Consider the following 22,036-nt stretch of genomic DNA (forward strand, 5'->3'; position numbering starts at 1 on the left):
TCATTTAGGATAACACCATATATCTTGCATCTCTGTTTATTTAACTTTCCTTGTAATAAACGCATAACAAAAGACTCTCATTGACATTTATGATCGTGGATAGCTAGATTCAGGAAAAACAAATCTTTATATTCCGTTTAAGTTCCTCAAACCTTTTAACGCCAACACCACTCAAAGATAAATAACAATTTGAATTAAGCCACACTGTACTAACAGTAAGAGAGTTGTTTACATTTCTAGACAATAGCACAAAATCCTTGGTAGGCTACTTCACCAACGGAAATTTATCGATTACATTACCACTCGTGAACATCTCCTTGCAAAGGGAGAGAGACCTACGGCTGCGTCGATTAACCTTCCCCCTTTTAGCACATAACTTCTCCACTTCACCCGCATCCAACTGCTAAGAGGGCATTTCCCTCGACATTTACTATTAGCAGCGGCGGTAATAACATTAAACTCTGTAGCACATTATGGGGAACACAAAACCAGCCAGTGAAACTAGACTCGACTTCTGACACTCCCGCATTGAAGTACGAGTGGTATCGTACACCCACCGTCTTAACGTGCTTCACTGATCTAGTGAGCAACATCACAATCAAACGTAACAGAACAACTCGAGAATGCAAACTTTGGGTGCGGCGACTTAATGCTTAGATTGTAGATTATATAGATATACATATGTATATAGTTATTGATAAACAATACGGAATGCCCGCTGCTAGACAGACATGAACTAGCCATCGCTAATCAATCTTTAATTTATCAAATAGAATGCCTGAGAGAATAGACAATACGGAATACCTGTTGCTAACATACATGTGCTAGATGGCAGCTAGTAATATATTATACATCTAGACAACTCTAAGAGATGATCTTATTCAGAGCAAGAGAGAAACGGCTTTGATATCAGACTACCCCGCTGGCGTATGATTCAACTTACTGGATAGAGACTCACTCTCGTTTACTCGGACATATTACGGACAAAACTCATTTCGGACAATATTATGGACATTGTAAACTGACTCGGATAATATATATATATGTATACACCAAGAAAGACTGAGAATTATTGAACGTATATTATTGTTTGTTCATAAGTAATCTGTAGTAAGATAGTGAACACACGAAGACATTGATATGACGTTAGATATTATATTTAACAATTTGGACAACTATAAATGGTGGACAATTTCTTCCGCAACTTCCCGGATGATACCAGTTTCTTCACAAGACGGAATAAAAAGAAATAGACATATTTACCTAGTAGACAGTTACCAAAGCTCACCCGACCGTGGTTTCACTTTACGAATAGGGACACTGTGGAAACACTGTGAAACAGCACTCCAGGGTGGCGACCGGTCCTGATGACTCCTCCAACATCTCACCATGTGTACAGCCATAACCTCGGCGTGGGTTGATCACACGACGACCCCTCCTGGGTTAATAGCAAAAGCATACGTTCCGCTACTATCTCCACCAGGTAGACAAACAATCACTGCAAAGCTGCTGCAATGTTCATCCTCACAACAGCGACCACAGTTAGACACATTAAATTCCAGAGAGGCAGGCTGAGCTGACAACAAGTAATATAGGACGAAGTCCCTTGCCAAGAAAATGTAGTAAGGGTGGACGGAAATTCACCACGTCAAGAGAAGGAGGCCATACATCAATCGAGTTCAGTCCCGGAGACAGCACAAAAGGGATTTCTGAACTTCAGCTTTCATCACATTAACAGTTAGGAAATATCCAACCAATCTCAGCCATGCTTCAAAACGCACAGGTCGAATATTTGAGTAAGTTCTCTTGTGATTCTTGTTTATACCCGCTAGCCTAGCATACCGTTCGACTAAAACAGCTTCTTTAAATATTATATTAAAGAACAGCCACTCACTGCATAGCTCACTGTAAATTAATATCCAAAAATATGGACAATCGTGCTTCTCACCACACCACGGCCATATTCGCAGTTCGTAGTACAAAGAAAAGGTGAACCAGAGGGGCTCTCCGCAGCCCTCTCACTTCCGGATTGGTCATTCCATACTACGCATCAAAGCGTAGAATGGAAATAACAGATTTTATAACAAAACAAATATAACTAAAGGAGAATAAAAATTATATAAACGAGCATTTATATATGCAGATTCATAATAATCCTTCCGTTTTACATGAAACACAAAATTTTAAATTATTTCAAACGATCCGAGCTACTCTCAAAAGCCGCTCAACGCAAACCATAGACATACAAAGGAAAGTAGCATACTACATCTACACGCACTAGTCCAATTGTCAACCATCTTGAATCCTTCATGAAAGTCGAGAATTGAGAAAATATAATAAGAAATAATATTAGCTGAGAGCTGATTGAACATTTCCGCAAATATTCTCTTTGAGAAAATGTAACGCTCAAAGAGGAACGTTACAAATTTAAGGTAAACATATGCTGCACTATAAAAATATTAGATGGGTAATGGGTATACTCCCCATTTTTATTCCTGTATAGTATATTATAGGTGTCAATACTACAACGTAATTTAACGCGGTCGCTGTACTAATAGCTGCATAGATATAAGTTCGTAGCTTTCAATATGATCACTAGATGGCGACAGGAGAAGTAATAGTTCATGAAGCTCCACTTGTCAACCGACCCCTCTCAAGGGCTATTAAGTTTTTGTCAGTTCTGTAAACTTACCTAGACGAATCTATTTCCAGTAATTCATATGCAAAATTTTGCAGACATCTCTGCTTTTTGTCTGAACATACATCAGAATTAGCACTTTTTCATGACAGAATATCAGAAGAAACAAAGGAAAGGATGGTCAAAGCCTGCAGCAGCCAACGTTGCCAAACATTCCACTACGATTTAAGCAGACAAAGAAACCCAAAGAACTTAATTTGGAGGCCATAGTAACAGAGAGAACACTGTCGATATTTGATGTCCTAATGGAAAAAGACAAAGAGAAGTCTCAGTCTGTTCTCAAACTAACTCCATAACATAGGCGAGATAATCCTTTTTTCCAATAATTTTGCGAATTATCAAAACAAATGACTGTGGTGAATGACGTAGCTGAAAGTTATATAAGACTCGTCCAAAAGTATAATGAAGATTTGACAAAAGAAAAGGAAGAGAAGCATTTTATTCTTCGATTGGTTGAAAACCATCATACAAATTTTCCCGCTCCACTGAAGAAAGCGTTTTTGTAAATTGAGAATACAAATAGTGAGATTTTTTTTTCTAAAATTTTGACAACTAACAAAAATAAAAAGACAAAATAGAGCGACCTGTAAATGTGATTTAATTGTACTGAAATTTCGTTCGTTCGTTTGTTTTATACACAGAAGAAATAAAATAAGCCTTGAGGACGCCCAGCCAGCGTTAGTTTTGTGTTTTGGACTACCCTACTGCTACATACTGTCGTGCAGCAGTACGCTCCAAATATGGTAAATTATACACTAAGAGTGTACAAGTTTCCGCCACACATGATTTAGCAGACTGACTTAGAAATCATGGTAATTTTGTGAAACTTTGGTAGTTCCAACGATAGATCGTGTTTATTTGCGTCGTATTCTGTAGAAATTTGAATACAAATTCGTATTAAGAGGTGGAGTTTTACAGTGACACTCTCTTGCCACAGTTCTTTGACCTGAAAGTTTTTTTTTTGGAGGCTTTTTTGATGTAATTTCTCGTCCTCATGTCAGTATTGTTTTATGCGTAGTACATTAAACAGAATTTTCGATTTTTCACAAGAGCAATCCCTTTTCTTGTTGCAATTGTCCTTTGTCTGACTGGCTTCATTTTGCTTGCCATTCTTCTTCAGAATCACTGAGAACACGTGGCTTTCAGGGTGAATGTGATACTATTATCAACTTACAGACAGACAAGAACACTAAGAATATAACAGATCGTTTAATATTACGGCAATTAAAAAATTACATATTACATACTATGTTACGTGCGATTATCTGTGTGCACATGTAATAAGAATACATGCTCTTCGAGAGGTTTTTTTTTTTTTTTTTTATAACTTCACCATACCAGCAGACATGTTTGAAAGTTGCATTCATATTAGAATACCAGAACATCAAGTATTTTCAAAAGAACATATTGTCATCGCACACCAGTAAAATTATTGCTTTAAAATATTTTCTATTATACAATGGACCAACAAACCATAAAATCTTCCTGAGAGATTTTTCGGTACTGGGAATCTGTCATGATATAACGAATGAAAACAATCAACTAGAATAATTTGTATCACTTGTTTTCGATAGAAAAATAAAACAAAATATTTACACAAAGTCATACTCGTACTTGCATGAAAATCAATTATTATGAACCCTGTGCAAACTGTAAAATAAACATTTCCTCTGCTCCTATTTGGTGGATCAAGATGAAATTTTCACTGTAAGTTGAACATAAAACAGGACAAATACATACATTTTATTATTCACCTGGTTTGCAGTATTGTCACGTAATACCTAAAGGAATGGAGAGAAGGAACCTTTGTAGGAAAAGTTTCTTAAATATCCCTAAATTATTTTTCCTTTGTACGCAGAAATGTCTCGTTCATTACGTGAACTAAAAGAGTACACTCTTACAAATCGATGGAGGTATAACTTGTTCTAGCGTTGCAGTGACGGTCGGAACAGTAACACAAAGTCATACTCGTACTACCATGAAAATCAATCATTACGAAATCTGTGAAAACTATTTTAAAAAAATATTTCCTATGCTGCTATTGGATGGATCAAACTGAAATTTTCAGTGTAAGTTGAACATGAAATGGGACCCATAAATACGTTTTATTATTCACGTGGTTTGCAGTTTTGCCACGTAATAACTAAAAGTATCGTGAGGAGAACTTTTTTAAGGGAAGTTTTCTTAAATATCCCTAAATTAGTTTTCTTTGTACAAAGAAATGTCCCGTTGATTATGTAAACTGAAAGCCTAAAATCTTACAAATCAATCGAGGTATAACTTGCTCCAGTGTTGCATTAATGGTCTGCACAGAGAAAAATCCGTTCTCCGGACAGCGGTATATTGTACAAATATACGGTATCCTCTTGCTTACTCTAGAAATCAGTATGAACCATACGTTATCCGTATGCTACATAGGCACTGCCCTTAGATGTTACATCATGCCGTTGCAGGATGTCTGACATCTAACAGTTTTCCGTATATCACATGCATATACTTATGTTACCTTCGTCAGCTATATGTTATATACGTCCATTTGTATGTGAGACCCTGACCGCCTACATTGTTTCATACAGAAAGTACGTATAGATGGAACATTTATACAGAAAGTATTATAAAACATGCGTTTTCAGTTATACGTCTGCTGTACGTTAAGTCCAAAAACTACTGGAATTACGCATGCAATCTATCTTTTTAAGTACGCAACCTACAATTTTTTTTCTCGGTGTGATCTACAGTCATTTAATGAGACTCCATCGTTGTCTGTAAATATACACTGGTGCTAATGGATTAAGGGCCCCAGTACCCAGGTGTTGCACTTATAAGTTGACCAACAAGTATTTTTTTGATTCTAAGAACTCTAAGGAACATTACTAATGTAGTTGCAAAAGTTTCCAATGGGGGGGGGGGCGGAGTTATCACTCCCTTAGCCCTTGGTCTAGATGTATGTCCTTGTTTATTATGAAATAGGATCTAATCACGAAAGAACGCATGCAACTTTTCTCTTGCAGATTACATGTTAATTGTATATACTTACAAAATCCAGTCAGGTTACTTGTCAGTATGTTGGTAGCATTTCTTGACTTGACTTGACCACACTGTATTAGTACAAGACCCCAGTTCAATACTAGAAAAGAAACAAGATAAATACAGAAAATCAAACTATTTTTAATAATATAAATCTATTAAACTATTTACATAGGGCCTACTGTATATCCAACCTGCAATTATATGCAATTTTTACCTAACATATAAGTCAGAAATCTCCATAATACAATCAGAATACATGTGTAGGATCGGCACGGCGTAGCGCAGACATGTTGATGAAGACTTGATTTATGACCTACTGACCCACCACCCACGACCCATCATGACTCACTTTGACTCACCACCCACCATGTGTCACTCTGAGTCCACGGGCGTCGTTAATGGGAGAGTCGGGGGGGGGGGGACGCGTTCACCCATATTTTAGTCAAATATATTTGAAGAAACTGTACTACTTTGTCTATATTTAATTTTTGTCGGAAAGACAATTTTGATTTTGATTCATCTGACTCCCTTCCAGATTTATAAAGCTAACGACGCCAGTGCTGAGTCACCCCCTACCAAAACCTATTGTTATCAACTCTGATCCTTGAGCCACGTTCTCCTCTTCACTGACTAAAGAATTTACGCTTGTAATAAAACAAAGCAGTGAAATTATCACTAATCGGAGTTTGAGTGGGTGTGACCTTTACGATATAAAATAATAAAGTGTTTATCGTGGGCCGTATTACGATTCATTTCAATTTAATTATATATAACTTTCCTTACTGAATTACAGATACTTTTTAGTGGAAAATAGTATGACATACGAGTCTCAAATTAAGATAAAGTAGGTCAACGTAAAATGAAAAAAATTGTAAGATTCGACTGTGTGTCGAAAGCCAAGTAAGTCGGTAACACTATAAGTCCTATTGCTATTATGACAATTACAGATATCAATATTCAGAAGTACCTGAAGTTCTTTTTTCACTTAGGTATACTCATCTCAGGTAAGTAAACAGAAACAAATGAAAAAAGAATAAAAAGGGAAGCCTTGAAAGTAAAATGTAGACAAATTCACTAGTTTTAAGAAGATGCTTTCTACAATACACTGAGCAGAGTGGGCCTGTGGGTCATTGTGGGTCAATAGGTCACGTCCAGTTGACTCACTACCCACTGACCCACTCACAAATCTTGACCTACGACCACTGACCCACTCACAAATCTTGACCCACGACTCAGTCACTCACCCTCTATCTCTGGGCGTAGGAGCGAAACGCCGTGCGATTGAAACGGCATAGTTCGAATCTGCGAACGACTGACACAGGCATATTTATTTATTTATGGTTACATATAGATCACAACAGGTAATATTACCTAATGATAGTGACCTAGTCAGTTTGTATATAGTTTGAGCATGCATGAATTCACTTACATAATTACAAATACACAATTATAGATATGGCCATTTCAATTAATGAATCTTCAATAAGATTGCACAATAGTTCTTAGAGAACGGTCATTTATAGTAAATATGTCAAGTTCAGGATTACTTTCAGCATAGGAGTTAAAAATATAACACATTCCCCTAATAGATGACATGTATAGCGTATTTGTTCTAGCTGTAGGTAAATGAAAAGTGATATTTCTAGGACGTGTGCGTTTACCTGGAACATGTAATTCTAACTGGAATAGTAAATACTCATAGTCATAGACTGAAAATAGTTACCTAAATATATGATAGAAATAATAATAATAATAATAATACCTTACAATTACGCAAAATTAGTTAACAATAATTTTCTTGAAGACGTATAAAGGACAAGATCGACGTACGATGTAAACTGCGTATGACTGAAACAGCATACGATCGAAACGAAGTACGATCGATACTACATAGGTTTGAGACTGTTTCGAATATCTCCGTGTTCGGCACCTTGAATGTGGGGGTAAAAAATTTGTGAAGATAAATAAATTTTAATAATTGATTAAAGCTCTTCAATCCCGACAAAGTAATAATATTTGTATAATACTCTTACAATGTGATAAATATATACAATGTATAATAAATATAATAAAACTATATATATATAAAATTGAAAATCACTATGTTTGTGACTCTAAATCTCCTGAACCGCCAAACCGATCTCGATCAAATTTGTAACATGGATGAGGTTCGAGGCTGGGCTGCTTTTAGGCTATTCACTTTGATGGTAGAACTGAGGGGAGGGGGAGGGCGTATAAAAATAAATAAAACTTAATAACTCCTGAATCACTCGACCGATCTTGATCAAATTTTCAACATAGATGGGGTTCAGACCTGGGATCGTTTTTATGATTTAAATTTGACGGAGCAACGTAGGGAAAGAGAAGGAGGGGGATATATATATATATATATATATATATATATATATATATATATATATATATATATATATATATATATATATATATATATATATATATCGGGTGTTGCAAAATAAGTGTTACAACTCTTGGGAGGTGACTCCTGCCACTGAGACAAGGAAAAAAGTTATCTTGAACTTTCGACTATCGGGCATAGTTTCAGATCTACAAGGTGCCGAAAGCGTGGGAAAATGGCTTTCGATCGCCAATAGTTCGGAAACGATCCAACGTAAAGAGGGCGGGTAAAAAATTCACTGAAGAAGTCATACCTGCTGTATAGAGTTTTGCATGTTTCACGATCCTATCATGTACGTGCAAGGGATTCCCCAAAGGAAAGTAGGGAGTCCTGGATAAACTGCGAAATGAAAATTGGTCTAAATGGATATCGATTGATAGGGTTTCTACCAGGTAACAATAATTCGTTTGTATTAAGTCGATATCTGGAACAAATACAAAATGGCGGACACCTTCATGCCCGTTGTGTGTGGTTGCATAATCGCCAGGTACGGATGCTGGACAACAGTGACGTTCTGTGTATTAAGTGTAGCGAATTTGTGCTCAAATGCTCTAGAAAGACATCTGGAGTGTCGGTAGAGCACAACAGATGAAGCAGGGTGATTCACATGTATGGAAACACTTAACGAAAAATGCCCAGAAATGCATTCGTACTCAGTAAACGTGAGTTCAAAGAGTCGGAAATGTAAGGATTAGCGTCAAGAACATGAAAGCTATTGCCAGTTCACCAATAATATTCCCTCAAACCGATGCAATATGATGTGCACGGTTGCATACCAATAGGGATGCAACAACTGTGGCCAAGTTGAAATTGTGCAAGGGGACTCGCTAAGAAACTGGGTAAACTAAATGAATGTCACTAGTGGGATCGCATGATCGATATTGAAATGTGGCCAATGTGAGTGTTGATATAGACATGTAGCTAATGGACAAATGTCAACATGTCCCACTACTGCTGGGACACCGTCCCACGTGCAAAAAATAGGAAAATAACTACTCGGGTCTTTAATCTGAGGTCTTGGGCTCCCAGTAGGATTGGAAACTGCGAAAGCGAGCGCTCTAGACCTAAGGCTCGAAGGAGCCTCACTTTCTCTGTATTCATTTCTTTGAGGAGTATCCACTTTGTTTGCCAAGCGCTCTTGTACAGTCTCCCGACATGGTTGTGTGTTTCATTTGGTTACTCCTACTACACAGTTGTAAACAATCAGAGCTTTGAGACGTTTCTTCCTATTTCTCATGTCGTTTTATTTTCCATATGTATGGTTTTCCAGCTGTAGTGTTACATGTGCCAAATTGGTTCATTTTCGTCTTTGTCTTGGCATGTGCACTGTGTGTAAGATACGAATTTGTGGAGGTATTTTAATATATCTCGAGTACTCCATATGTCCCAGAAGACGTAGGACATGATGCAAGTTTGTTATTTTCACGCTCTATCAGAATTTGAACCATGGATTAAGATATTTCTTTTCATATGTGTCGACTGTGGGGCAGTGTCCCAAACAAAGGGGGACATTGATACAATCGTGTTCTACTTACGTTCTACCAAAAATTGCACCAGATGTAATAGCAAAATGTACAACGTTATTTTCCTAGTTTTCGCACATGAGACGGTGTCCCAGCAGTACTGGGACATGTTGACATTCGTCCATTAGCTACATGTCTATATCAACACTCACATTGGCCACATTTCAATATCGATCATGCGATCCCACTAGTGACATTCATTTAGTTTACCCAGTTTCTTAGCGAGTCCCCTTGCACAATTTCAACTTGGCCTCAGTTGTTGCATCCATATTGGTATGCAACCGTGCACATCATATTGCATCGGTTTGAGGGAATATTATTGGTGAACTGGCAATAGCTTTCATGTTCTTGACGCTAATCCTTACATTTCCGACTCTTTGAACTCACGTTTACTGAGTACGAATGCATTTCTGGGCATTTTTCGTTAAGTGTTTCCATACATGTGAATCACCCTGCTTCATCTGTTGTGCTCTACCGACACTCCAGATGTCTTTCTAGAGCATTTGAGTACAAATTCGCTATACTTAATACACAGAACGTCACTGTTGTCCAGCATCCGTACCTGGCGATTATGCAACCACACACAACGGGCATGAAGGTGTCCGCCATTTTGTATTTGTTCCAGATATCGACTTAATGCAAACGAATTATTGTCACCTGGTAGAAACCCTATCAATTCATATGCATTTAGACCAATTATCATTTGGCAGATTATCCGGGACTCCCTACGTTCCTTTGGGGAATCCCTTGCGCGTGCATGGTAGGGTTGTGAAACATGCACAATTCAGTACAGCAGGTATGACTTCTTCAGTGACTTTTTTACCCGCCCTCTTTACGTTGGATCGTTTCCGAACTATTGGCGTTCGAAAGTCATTTTCCCACGCTTTCGGCACCTTGTAGATCCGAAAATATTTCCGATAGCCGAAAGTTCAAGAGAATTTTTTTCCTTGTCTCAGTGACAGGAGTCACCTCCCAAGAGTTGTAACACTTATTTTGCAACACCCGATATATATATATATATATACATATATATATACATATATATATACATATATATATATATATATATATATATATATATATATATATATATATAGACTGAAAGTGACTATTTTGTAACTTAATAACTCTTGAACTATCCAACCGATCTCTATCAAATTTTCAAGATAGATGAGATTCGAATCTGGATACATTTTCGTAATTTCACTTTAACGGTATGGGAGGGGAAGGAGAGCGGAGGGGGACGTATAAATAAAAACTAATAAAACCTTATAACCTAATGAACCACCCGACCAATCTCAATCAAATTTTCAACACTTATGAGGATCGAGCCATGGGTGTTTTTATCGTTTCAGTTTGACGAGCCAACCTAGGGGACGGGAGCGGAGATATATGTAAAAATAAATAAATAAATAAAATAGAAATGACAGCATTTGTGACTTCATCACTCTTGAACTGCCCGACCGATCTCAATCAAATTTTCAACACATATGAGTTTAGGGGCAGAGATTACTTTGATGATACAACTTAGGGAAGGGGGACGGGGAGAGAAACTTTAAAATGATCAAAAATGACCGATATTAGTGTTGAATCCATAGTTTTCACGGTCGATGAGAGAAACAATGACACTTTTTATGCTGTTTCAATCCAAGTTCAGCCCTAATGGTTGAAGAGGGGGAGGGTGCAAAGTAGGGGGGATAAACATTTAAAAATGATCGGCAAGTACTAATATTAGCGTCGAATCCATAGTTTTAGGAGTAGCTGAGATTAACAGTGACAATTCTGATGCCTTGTGCACAGAGCACGTAGGAGGGAGAGGGGAGCTATATAGAATAATGCTCGAAAATGACCAATATTAGTGACTATTGCATAGTTTTCGGGATTATTAAAATGAACAGTGACATTTCCGATCCACTTTAAATCCAAAATCAGCTCTGCCAGTTGGAGGAAGGGGACAAAGAGATATATAGAAATGATCGAAAATGGCCACTATCAGTGTCGAATTTATAGTTTTCTGGTTTGCTTAGAGGAACAATGATACTTTCAATCCTGTTTAAATTTAAATTCATCCCCGCAACTTGGGGAAGGGGGAAGAAGAGATATTTTAAAATGATCGAAAATGACCGATATTAGTGCTGAATCCACATTTTTTGTAGTCGCTGAGATGACCAGTGACACTTCCGATCCCGTTTAAAACCAAATTCAGCCCCGCAACTTGAGGGAGGGGGAGGAAGAGATATTTAAAAATGACCAATATTAGTGTCGAATCCATGGTTTCTGGGGTGGCCAAGATGATCAATGATCTTCCCGATGCTGTTTAAATCGATGCCATTAAAAACGAAAACAGCATGTTTCACGGGTACTAAACACATGAGATATGGAGTTCTGCATTTAAATTTTTGTTTCATCATTCAACCCAGCGAAGCGGGTAATATATGCTAGTGTAAAGATATACAGAAAATTTATTATATCTGCGTCTGTGTACATTTATTAATGTAAATTAACCCGTTTCGTATCCTACAACTAGTGGGGCATATTTTCTTTGTAAGGCTTATTCTTGGGGAAGAACTTAACGAGCAATCTGAAAATTTATGCAAGGTTTATTTTCTGATCTTATTTCCAGGGAAGCATAATAATAGGAAAAAGTAGAATGCTTACTTAATGTTCGTTAAATAAAGGCCAAAGAGAGAGCCATCTAATTTTGCACTTACGTTAGTTTTCCCAAATTCTGTGGTTTATACACGATCATGTCATTTACGCATGATCAACATTCATTTAAAGCTTTACCAGTGGTGCCCCCCCTCATGTCCATGACACACCTCCCTTCAATTGTCTATCCGTAGGTGTTCTTCCATGAAAAAAACTTTTCGATTAATTTTTACACCTCCTCAAACATATTTATATAGATTTTTAACCCTCCCCAAATATTTCAATGACGCAGTTTGCGTCATAGCCACCCCCACTTGTGGGCTCCCTGGCTTTACTACTCAAAATCAAAAGCATGTTCCTATTTATTTGCAATATATTAAATTGTAATATTCAAATAATCTTATGCACTTCAAATTTCATAAACTAAAATGTTATTACAAAATATTCTTTTTAAAAATATTATGCTAGTTAGAGTATTAGGCACTCTAAGAAAACGTTCCATTAAGAGAATTTCAGTATTTAGTGGAGCATGGCGAAGCGAACCACTTCATGGTTAATCATAGCGTAGGGTGTATGATACTGCAGTACGAAATGCAACGATTAGCAGTCAAAATTTGATGGGAGACGAAATAAGAAGGTACGAAATGATAACGAGTCCTTAAACAATTGTAGTAAGCATATAACACATCAACCTCATTTGGGATCGGGGGGGAGATGATCGTTTATAGTAGCCGTGCCCCATTTACTCCCATCCCCCACTGTGTCTATACCCCTGTTTCTTGTCCTATATAACCTTGGTGCTGACGAAGGACGAAAATACGAGGCGCATTCGGAAAGTAATCTCCGATTGGTCATTGTGCGTGAAGTAGTGGAGACAGCACTACCATCTTTGCCCAGACGTGATCGGTAGATCAGTCTGCATCCAGCCATGGTAGATTGAAGGTTGTCTCATCCTTAGTTCCACGTTTGTAGCGTCTCAAAATATGTGCTGCAATAGAAAACCCTGCCAAGTGCGAGGTGCGAGCTGTTATACGTTTTCTTGCGGCAAAACAATATTCGGCACCACCTATTCATTGGGAACTTTGTGCCGTGTATGGACCAAGTGTGATGAGTGAAAGAGTTGTTCGTGAATGGGTTGGTTCATTAAAAAGTGGACGAATGAACATTCATGACGAAGAGAGGAGTGGCAGGCCATCAAGTGGTCACTGATTAACTCCTTCAGCAGATTGATAGATAAGTTCTTGAAAATCGACGTTTCACAATATCACAGCTTTCCTATATATTTTCACAAGTTTCCAATATCAGCTCTTTGGTGATGATGAGAAGCTCAAAGATGCGGTCACAGGCTGGCTCAAGGCACTGGCAGGATATTTTTATGTTGATGGAATTTCTAAGCTAGTGCAGAGATATTATAAGTGCTTGAACGTTTACTTAAACTACGTGAAAACATAGAGCAAAGAAGTATTTTTCAGATGTATATAATAAATTCTTCTTATTTACTTCGGTGCCTCTTCTTCTAACTAATCGGATGTTACTTTCCGAACGACCCTCGTATAAATATATCAATGAATCTACCTTAGACCAATTGGGTAGATATAGATGATTCTTCTTACAGTAATCTACCAATAATTTTGCTTTGAACGCAAACCTACTGTAGACACTAATCCACTCAAACTCTGTTACCCGCCACATAAAAGGTTAATTCACACTTAAGGTTAATTCACATAAAGTGTGCCGTGCATGCCATGCTCCGTAGGTGCCACAGACGCAATCAGTCACACATACCATGCCGTGCCGTGCCATGCAGCTACTGCTTTCTACACCATTTTCCTTGGTTCTGGTCCACTTCGTGTCGCTTCATGTGCTCCGAACAAAGCCGAAAGATCGCGATCGACGAGCCACGATCGGGCTGGCTTTCCTTCAAGGTGGCCTGTTGAGACACGGTACGCCATGTGCGAATTAAAAAAAAACAATGAATTTCCACTATCAAAGTCTGGAAAAGAAACTTTGTGGAACACAGCACGCATGGGCATGGCATGGGAACGGCACGTCATGTGTAATTAAAAACCCTATGAATTTCCAATGTCAAAGTCTGGAAAAGAAACTTTGTGGACCACAGCACGCATGGGCATGGCATGGGAACGGCACGTCATGTAGAATTATAAATCTAATGAATTCCCAGTGGAGTTGATTTTGAGTTTAACGTCCCGTTCAGCAGCGAGGCTATATGAGACATGGACCTACTGATTAACGTGGAATCCGAACCACATGAGCTCCCACCGGGAATCGAACCCGGGCTAATGAATTCCCAATTCAAAGTCTGGAAAAGAAATTTTGTGGACCACAGCACGCATGGGCATGGCATGGGAACGGCACGTCATGTGCGAATTATAAACCTAATGAATTCCCAATGTCAAACTCTGGAAAGTAACTTTGTGGACCACAGCACGCATGGGCATGGCATGGGAACGGCACGTCATGTTGAATTATAAACCTAATGAATTTCCAATGTCTAAGTCTGAAATGAAACTTTGTGGACCACAGCACGCATGGGCACAGCATGGGAACGCACGTCATGTGTGAATTATAAACCTAATGAATTTCCAATGTCTAAGTCTGAAATGAAACTTTGTGGACCACAGCACGCATGGGCATAGCATGGGAACGGCACGTCATGTGTGAATTATAAACCTAATGAATTTTCAATGTCAAAGTCTGGAAAGAAACTTTGTGAAGCACCACACGAACGGGAAACGGTACACTATGTGTAAATTAAATTGACCTTAGAATTGTCTTTGTGATGGTAGTATCCGTCCGGAAAGAATTTATTTACCACTATATCTAAATATATAAATTAATTTATTTTGTCATATCTTTCAATAAACGTTTTTTAAAAATAAATCATACTTACGGAAAACAAGACTTCCAGTAACTACGAAAAATAAACTTTCTGAAGGAAACTCTTCTTCTCCAAAATCTTCGATTTCGCGATTCATGATGCGAAACAAGTTTTCATGAACTGATGACTAAAGGCAATTTCAATTTCTGCATTTGGAGGCTGACACTGTAAAGGTACAGGATACATAAGTGAACACACTAAATAGTAAATCGTATGGAACAAAGTGAATCACATTAAAATACTAAAAGAAAAACATAACAGTTTTGTAATTAGAATCTAATGCAGGGGCAAGTTTTCAGGGAAGTAACCGCTAATAATACAAATATTATCATTTCAAACTAAGCAAATAAAATTTACGTAAGGTATTGATTCTTGTATATAACAGTTAGTATATAGACCTATCAGGTACTTTTTATTTCTTTAGTTCAAAGCGATTACATTTGGATCATTACTACTGTGCCCCACGAACCGCCTCTGCTCTATGGTATTTAGGGAGCTTTTTAACTTTGCATTCTTTAATTTTCATTTTACATTTTGGAACGACCTTTGAAAGTTTTGTGTCAGCGTCAGGAACAATGCCTAGAACAACGCGCCACTTGACTATGTAACACAGTAAAAAATGGTTGTGTAAATTCAACAAGGTGTTTCTGTGTTACTCGAGTTGTGTTAAATGTTGACATGAGCCTAGTAAACTCCATCGCGCTTGAGTGTGAAATGTTAAAATGGGAGTTATTAAATCGACCACTTGACAGGGTGAGGAAATATTTTAATAGCATACCATTAGTGTTGTTTTGCATTCAGTTGCCAAATAAATATTTCCATTCTGATTAAATAAACATGAATCTTACTGCGAAAATTAAAGTGTAGTATAAATTATTTATAATTGGCTACGAGGAACAAAATGTAACCGGCAACGAAGAGCAGTATAATGAACATAAGAACAACAGATGGCAGCACTTCTATTCGTGCAAATGTCAGGAAAGTCACACGCAAAACTATTTTCGTGAAAAATGATAAAAAATATAATACTCTATTTGTTATCTGGTATAAATATCAAACGAACTGCATAAATCTTTGATCATAGCATAAATATAAAAGCTAATCAAATTCCGAATGCCAGTTACTCGATATTTATGATTGGGGTCGCGGTGGCGCAGTTGTAGAGCGTTCACCTCTAGTGTATGGGGTTCTTTGTTCAATCCCAGCTAGCACCAAGTGAGCTTTCTGGTGGACATACACCGTGTGTATGTGTTTTCTCGGAGTTCTCCCGTTTCCTCCCACTTTCTTCATTTCATTCATTTCTTTTCATCACCGTCTTCTTTAGCCTAGCAGGCATAACGTGGGACGTAGAACTTAAAGATTTCAGTTCATTTCATTTCGATATTTATGATATTCTGAAAAGACAATATCCACGCTTAAACTTATAGTGTAGGTATATTTATCTGATGCACAAGATTTTTGAGGCTCAGTCATTGTTCTTAGGAAATGAAGGTTTCGTTAACACAAGAAATATGAGTGTCTCCTATCTAACCGCCAGCCCAACCAACACTGGGTTGAACAATAGTATCATAGCCTTCATTTGTTACCGACTCATTTCAATCGATCTTGATATACTGACGTCAAAAAAAGAAACTATACTGTGAACTAATTAAAACAGAACTACTACAACTGTAAATTTTGATATGTCCCTCAAGGATTTTTTTTTTTTTTTGAACGTATAAAAGAGCATGAGTGACTGTTAAGAGGGGCAAAATCTTCACTAAAATACAATTAAAATGCAACAATCATTTGTGGGTAAGTGAATTTTAGTATAGTCTCTCCTTCAGTACCGATTCAGGGGCGTCATTTGGGTAGGGTAGGGGTGGCAATAGCTTTCACTCTGAGTTCGAAAAGAACATGTTTGTTAATCAACTGTACACTAATCTATATATATATATATATATATATATATATAAAATAAACACTATGTTAGTGACTTAATAACTCCTGAACCACTCAACCGATCTCAATCAAATTTTCAACAGAGATGAGGTTCCTGACTATGATGGTTTTTATGATTTCACCTTGACTGTGCAACTTACGGGAGAGGGAGAGCGAATATTACAAAATGAGCGAGAGTAAAAGACATTAGTGTCGAATCCATAGTTTTCGGGATCGTTGAGATGAACAGTAACACTGTGGATGCCGTTTAAATCCAAATTTACCCCTTGTATCCAAAACGAATCGCATTCTCCCCGTGTGAAGAACTGGTATTCTGTTAGTGTATTAATAAAAAAGGGTGAACTACTTGTGTCAGTGGGCAATTTCCCCCCTCCCCTTTCTGGTAAAGTGTGAAGTGACGCTACTGCACCGAGACTATATGAGATGAAGACTTAGAGAGCTTAAAGTGGGACTCGAACCACATGAGCACCCACCCAGACTGGATTTTATGTGTTGTAGTTATTTTTAAGGAACTGCACCAATTTCCAATTAAAATTACTGCGTTACTATGTGAAACCTGTATGTATTTGTTTCATGAGAGTTCTGAGTATAACATGTCTTCCTTTTTACCTCCCTAAAAGTCGAAAATTCTTTCGGCACGTACTGACAAACATTAAAATAGAAATCTTTCCGTATATCATGAGAGATCAAATTCCAAATAGAACATTAGGGATCAAAGACAGTGCCGAATCTTAGATTTTTTGGGGGGAGGGGCAATCATGAATATAATATTTCGGTCCCCTAGAAGAGATTGTTCGGGGCCCTCTCTCAAAATTCGAAAATAGGCCCCTTCTTTCCACCTTTCTCTTACTCTTTGTGTGCCCCTGGAGCCTGTTCGCCCTCCAGCACGCCCCTGGGCTCGTTTCATAGCTGACAGATTAATTAAGGGGTCAATATTGACAAATCTCAAAGCCATACGAATAAATATTGTTTCTAGAGTCACTAATAGTAGACATATTTTACAGAAATGGGCCTACGACTATTTTTGTTTTATTTACCTTTTGTGTACTCTTTTGTTTATATATTATAGTGAACCTGTTTGATGTGTCATTTATAATTTCATGTTCTATCGTATATGGATTAAGAAAATTTTGTCTTAAAGTGGCCCCCCTCGAACGGCGGAGAGCTTCTCTGGGGGGTCAGTTGCCCCTCCTACTCCCCCTGATCAAGTTACGGCCTTGATCAAAGAGATACCCATCCTGTAAGTTTTGTTTAAATCCTATTAACTAATGTAAATAATGCAGTTACCCTAGTAACCAAGATGGTAGGCCCAGCTTTGCTCAAGCATTTTATGGTTGACAAAATAGTTGATTTCAATTAATCGAATTTTCATCTTTAATTCAACTACAATTTTGTGGTCACTAATTTTATTGAATTTAACCAACCAATAGTCACCGTACGAGACCAACGTTTACATGTGCTGGTTAAGTTGAAAACGGGTTGTCAATTTGGTTGCTTTTCCAATTGAAAATTGGTCTGTTGGAAACTTACTGCGGCAAAGTGGACGCCATCAATGTATCAGCACAGTTAAAAAAAAAATTGTGTTTAGAACAAAAAAAACTGTTAGTCACCACTAATTTGCTTACTTGTGTACTTGGATTTTTAGCTGTTAAAATTAGCCAATAATTTTTTTCTAGGTGAAATTTCATATAATTTCTAACATTTTGGCACTAGTTCAAAAAAGATCATCCACCCTTGTGCAACCCTTTCAGTTAAAGAGAAGAAAATGATAATAATGGTAATAATAATGCAATTGGAAAAGGCGTCAAACTACGATAGTGCTCGCTATATAAAAGTAAAGTATTATTTAAACGTACCTGCTAATGAAAGCAAAAGTTGTAGAAGTAGCGCTACACTTCACACATTCAAATGCCCTTGGCTGGTAATTGGCTCATATCGAAGGAAATCGTCAAGCTATCCGAAAGGACATGCATGACTTTCTCTTTCATATGTAATAGCTGACAGGACTTCATGAGGAGATACGTTGTGAATCATTGTTGTCACACAACAGCCGATAAACTCTTATCAGCAATGTCCTAGTATTTGGAGGCAAAAAGAAAGAAATAACTTACATTAGTCTTGTCAGTTGGTGTACATTTATTCTACGTATGTTTCTTTCACGTGTTCATGCAGTTAGTTTAATCTTTATTAATACCAGGTGATTTTGCACAACAGCCGGTGCGCGGTAGGGGTCTGCACGGGCCGGAATATATAATGTGAGGCCCGACCCGAGTCCGAAATATGATTTCGCATTTAGGTCCGAGCCCGGCCCGAGCTTGTGTGACAATCACATGAGCCCGAAATAAACTAAAATTACAGAAAATTAATTATTAACACAAAATTGTTTTTATTTGCATCAGTTAAAGATTTAATTTGGCAGTTGTACTTTAAAAGTTCTCCAGAAAGAACGGTCCCATAAATATTGTTCTACAGTATATTTATAAAGTTAGGCCCGAAAATGACCGAGAAATATGGCTGTATATTAAAAAATTTACAGTCCGAGTCCGGCCCGAGCCCTTGCAGACCTCTAGTGCGCGACTCTTTTCCGCCTCCGTAGGACTACCAGACGTGTCTGGACATGTCCTCTTCTTCGGATTCGGCCGAGTTTTAGTAAAATAAGCAAATGTCCTCTTTTTGGGAGGTTACAGACTAGGGCCCCGATTTCTCTGTAAATTTAGGGGGGCCCATTCAGATGCAGAAGGTATATATATATGAGGATTTTAAGACAAATTGCATTCAAATTATGCCAAGTATCAGTGGCGTAGCACACTTTTGCGGGCCCCCCCGCAAAGCATAGAGAAGGGGCCCTAGTTGTAAAGCCGACAGAAGTAAGGTTGAAGTTCTACTTCTTTAAATCTTTATTCATCGCAAGACTTCGGGACCCCCTATACCTCGGGGCCCCCCCGCACTGCGGGGGTTGCGGGGGCAGCTGCTACGCCACTGCCAAGTATTGTATATTCATAAACATAATAGGGGCTCACATGAGCTTGGGGGGGGCGGGCCCCCCAGGATCGGCACCCTTAGCTAGAGACAAGTATTCTAAGCTTTGTAAATAATATATCTTTGTAAATCTGTTACTTTCTCTTTTAGTTTAACGGTGGTCACGTGGTGAGAAGTTCACTTCTGGTGCGTAGGGTCCCTGGTTCGATCCCAGCTCGCACCGAGTTGTCTTTGTGGTGGGCAAACACCCTCTACTTACATTTTATCGGAGTTATCCTGTTTTCTTCCATAATCTTAATTCCACCACTTTCATTTATTCCTCATCATCACCGTCTCCTTTAGCCTATATAGCATAACAGAAAGATTCCATTTTTATTTTAGTGTAATGTCACACTCATGCACCGGGGCTAACGGAGACGGCGATGATGGGGAGGGGGACAATGGTGGGATGACGAAAGTACGAAAAAACGGGATAACTCCTAGAAAACTCACGCACATGATCTTTGTCCAGCACAAAGTCCATTTGATGTGAGCTGGGATCGAACAATGACCTCACGCACCAGAGGTGAACACTCTACCATTGACCCACCGTGCACTTACCTTTAACAAAAGATTTGTCGACTAATATAAATCTCTTAGAGAAATCTACAAAGTATCCCTATCCTATTTTTGAAGCCTCTCATATGATAACTCTGGGCCCGCCAGTGAATACTGCTCTGGGATAAACGTTCCTACTATGTCTCCCTTCCACATTCAGTGCTGAAGACAAACGTGTCTTTCAATCAATCAATCAACGGAAATGCTCATGAAATTGTTACGGTATCACAAAATGTCCTGCCTCATTAAGTACTCTTGATCGACATTATTCCTGGCCTGATTTATAGAACTAAAATACTTAACACTATGTCCTTTGATGTGAGAGGAGCGGGTTCGATTTTCGGGACGAATTAAAATGGTTTGATCCCACATTAAACAATAAGTCAACATCTCATATAGTCCCGATAGTAAAAGGTGTCCTTAAGGTTAAAAAAAAAAAAAAACTAGTGTTGTGGCGGCTGTAGAAATCAACAGGACCGTACTCCCGTGTTGAAAGAAAAAAAGAAACGAGTTTAGACACTGATGTTCTATAATTAATATTTGATTGAGGTCTATTTTCATTCTATGGTCAATTTAGTAACATTTTTTGATCATTTAAAAAAATTAAAATGCGTCTTACAAGTTAGTCAATTACACTAAATTTCTAGAGTACCACAAGGATCAGCTTTACACCCTTTCTTATTTGCACTCCATTTCATTTAATGAAGCAGAAATATTGCAAGTATCTTATATTCTCTGAACGATAGATTAAACTCGATAAACTTTTAAAATTCCTTTATGAAAAGCAGTTATAGAGACTGTTAGGATGCTACTTAAAATCAGGTTGTTGTTGTTTCTTGAAGTATAGCGTACCTTCTCAGCACTGAGGCTATATGAGGTGTGAACTTACAATTTAGCTGTAATCTGAACTATTGTAATGCATTGAAGTTTTAAGTATCTTAAATCGGGACCCCACGCACAGAAGGCGAGCTCGCTCACCGGTAGACTAGCGAGAAGACTACTTGGAAATAGGGTTGTGTACGAGACAAGATTTTTGTGTATAGTAAGACAGAGTTCTTCCAACAATAACAAATAAAATTTTCGAAACGGAACTTCACTTTCACCGTACAATTTGGAGACTAGTATAACGATACGATCATAATGATGTTATCAATGATCAGAGGCGCAATATCATAATGATGTAATAATATTATCAATCTGTACTTGTTTTATGAATGTGATCAGAGGCGCAATAAGTGAGCAGGAATATATATTGAAAAAGAAAAAAGTTTTGTTGATTAGGTTGTCATGGATATATAGTAGGT

The 22,036-nt window shown here is 37.9% G+C and overlaps 1 protein-coding gene across 1 annotated transcript in view; it reads right to left on the reverse strand.

Annotated features, from left to right (window-relative positions):
- LOC145676359 (putative ammonium transporter 1) overlaps positions 1–19,149 on the reverse strand; it is a 39,401-nt gene extending 20,252 nt beyond the window's left edge. Inside the window, exons 1-3 of the mRNA XM_081747216.1 lie at positions 19,013–19,149; positions 15,228–15,380; positions 5,736–5,825 (exon numbers count right to left, since the gene is read on the reverse strand). Coding sequence (XP_081603342.1) covers positions 5,736–5,825; positions 15,228–15,312 — 175 coding nt within the window. The 5' untranslated portion in view covers positions 15,313–15,380; positions 19,013–19,149. The remainder of the gene's footprint in view (positions 1–5,735; positions 5,826–15,227; positions 15,381–19,012) is intronic.
- Positions 19,150–22,036: the final 2,887 nt, after the last annotated feature.

This window comes from Thermobia domestica, unplaced genomic scaffold (genome assembly GCF_964235325.1).
Source record: "Thermobia domestica unplaced genomic scaffold, izTheDome1.hap1.1 HAP1_SCAFFOLD_117, whole genome shotgun sequence".
In the NCBI taxonomy this organism is placed as follows: domain Eukaryota; kingdom Metazoa; phylum Arthropoda; class Insecta; order Zygentoma; family Lepismatidae; genus Thermobia; species Thermobia domestica.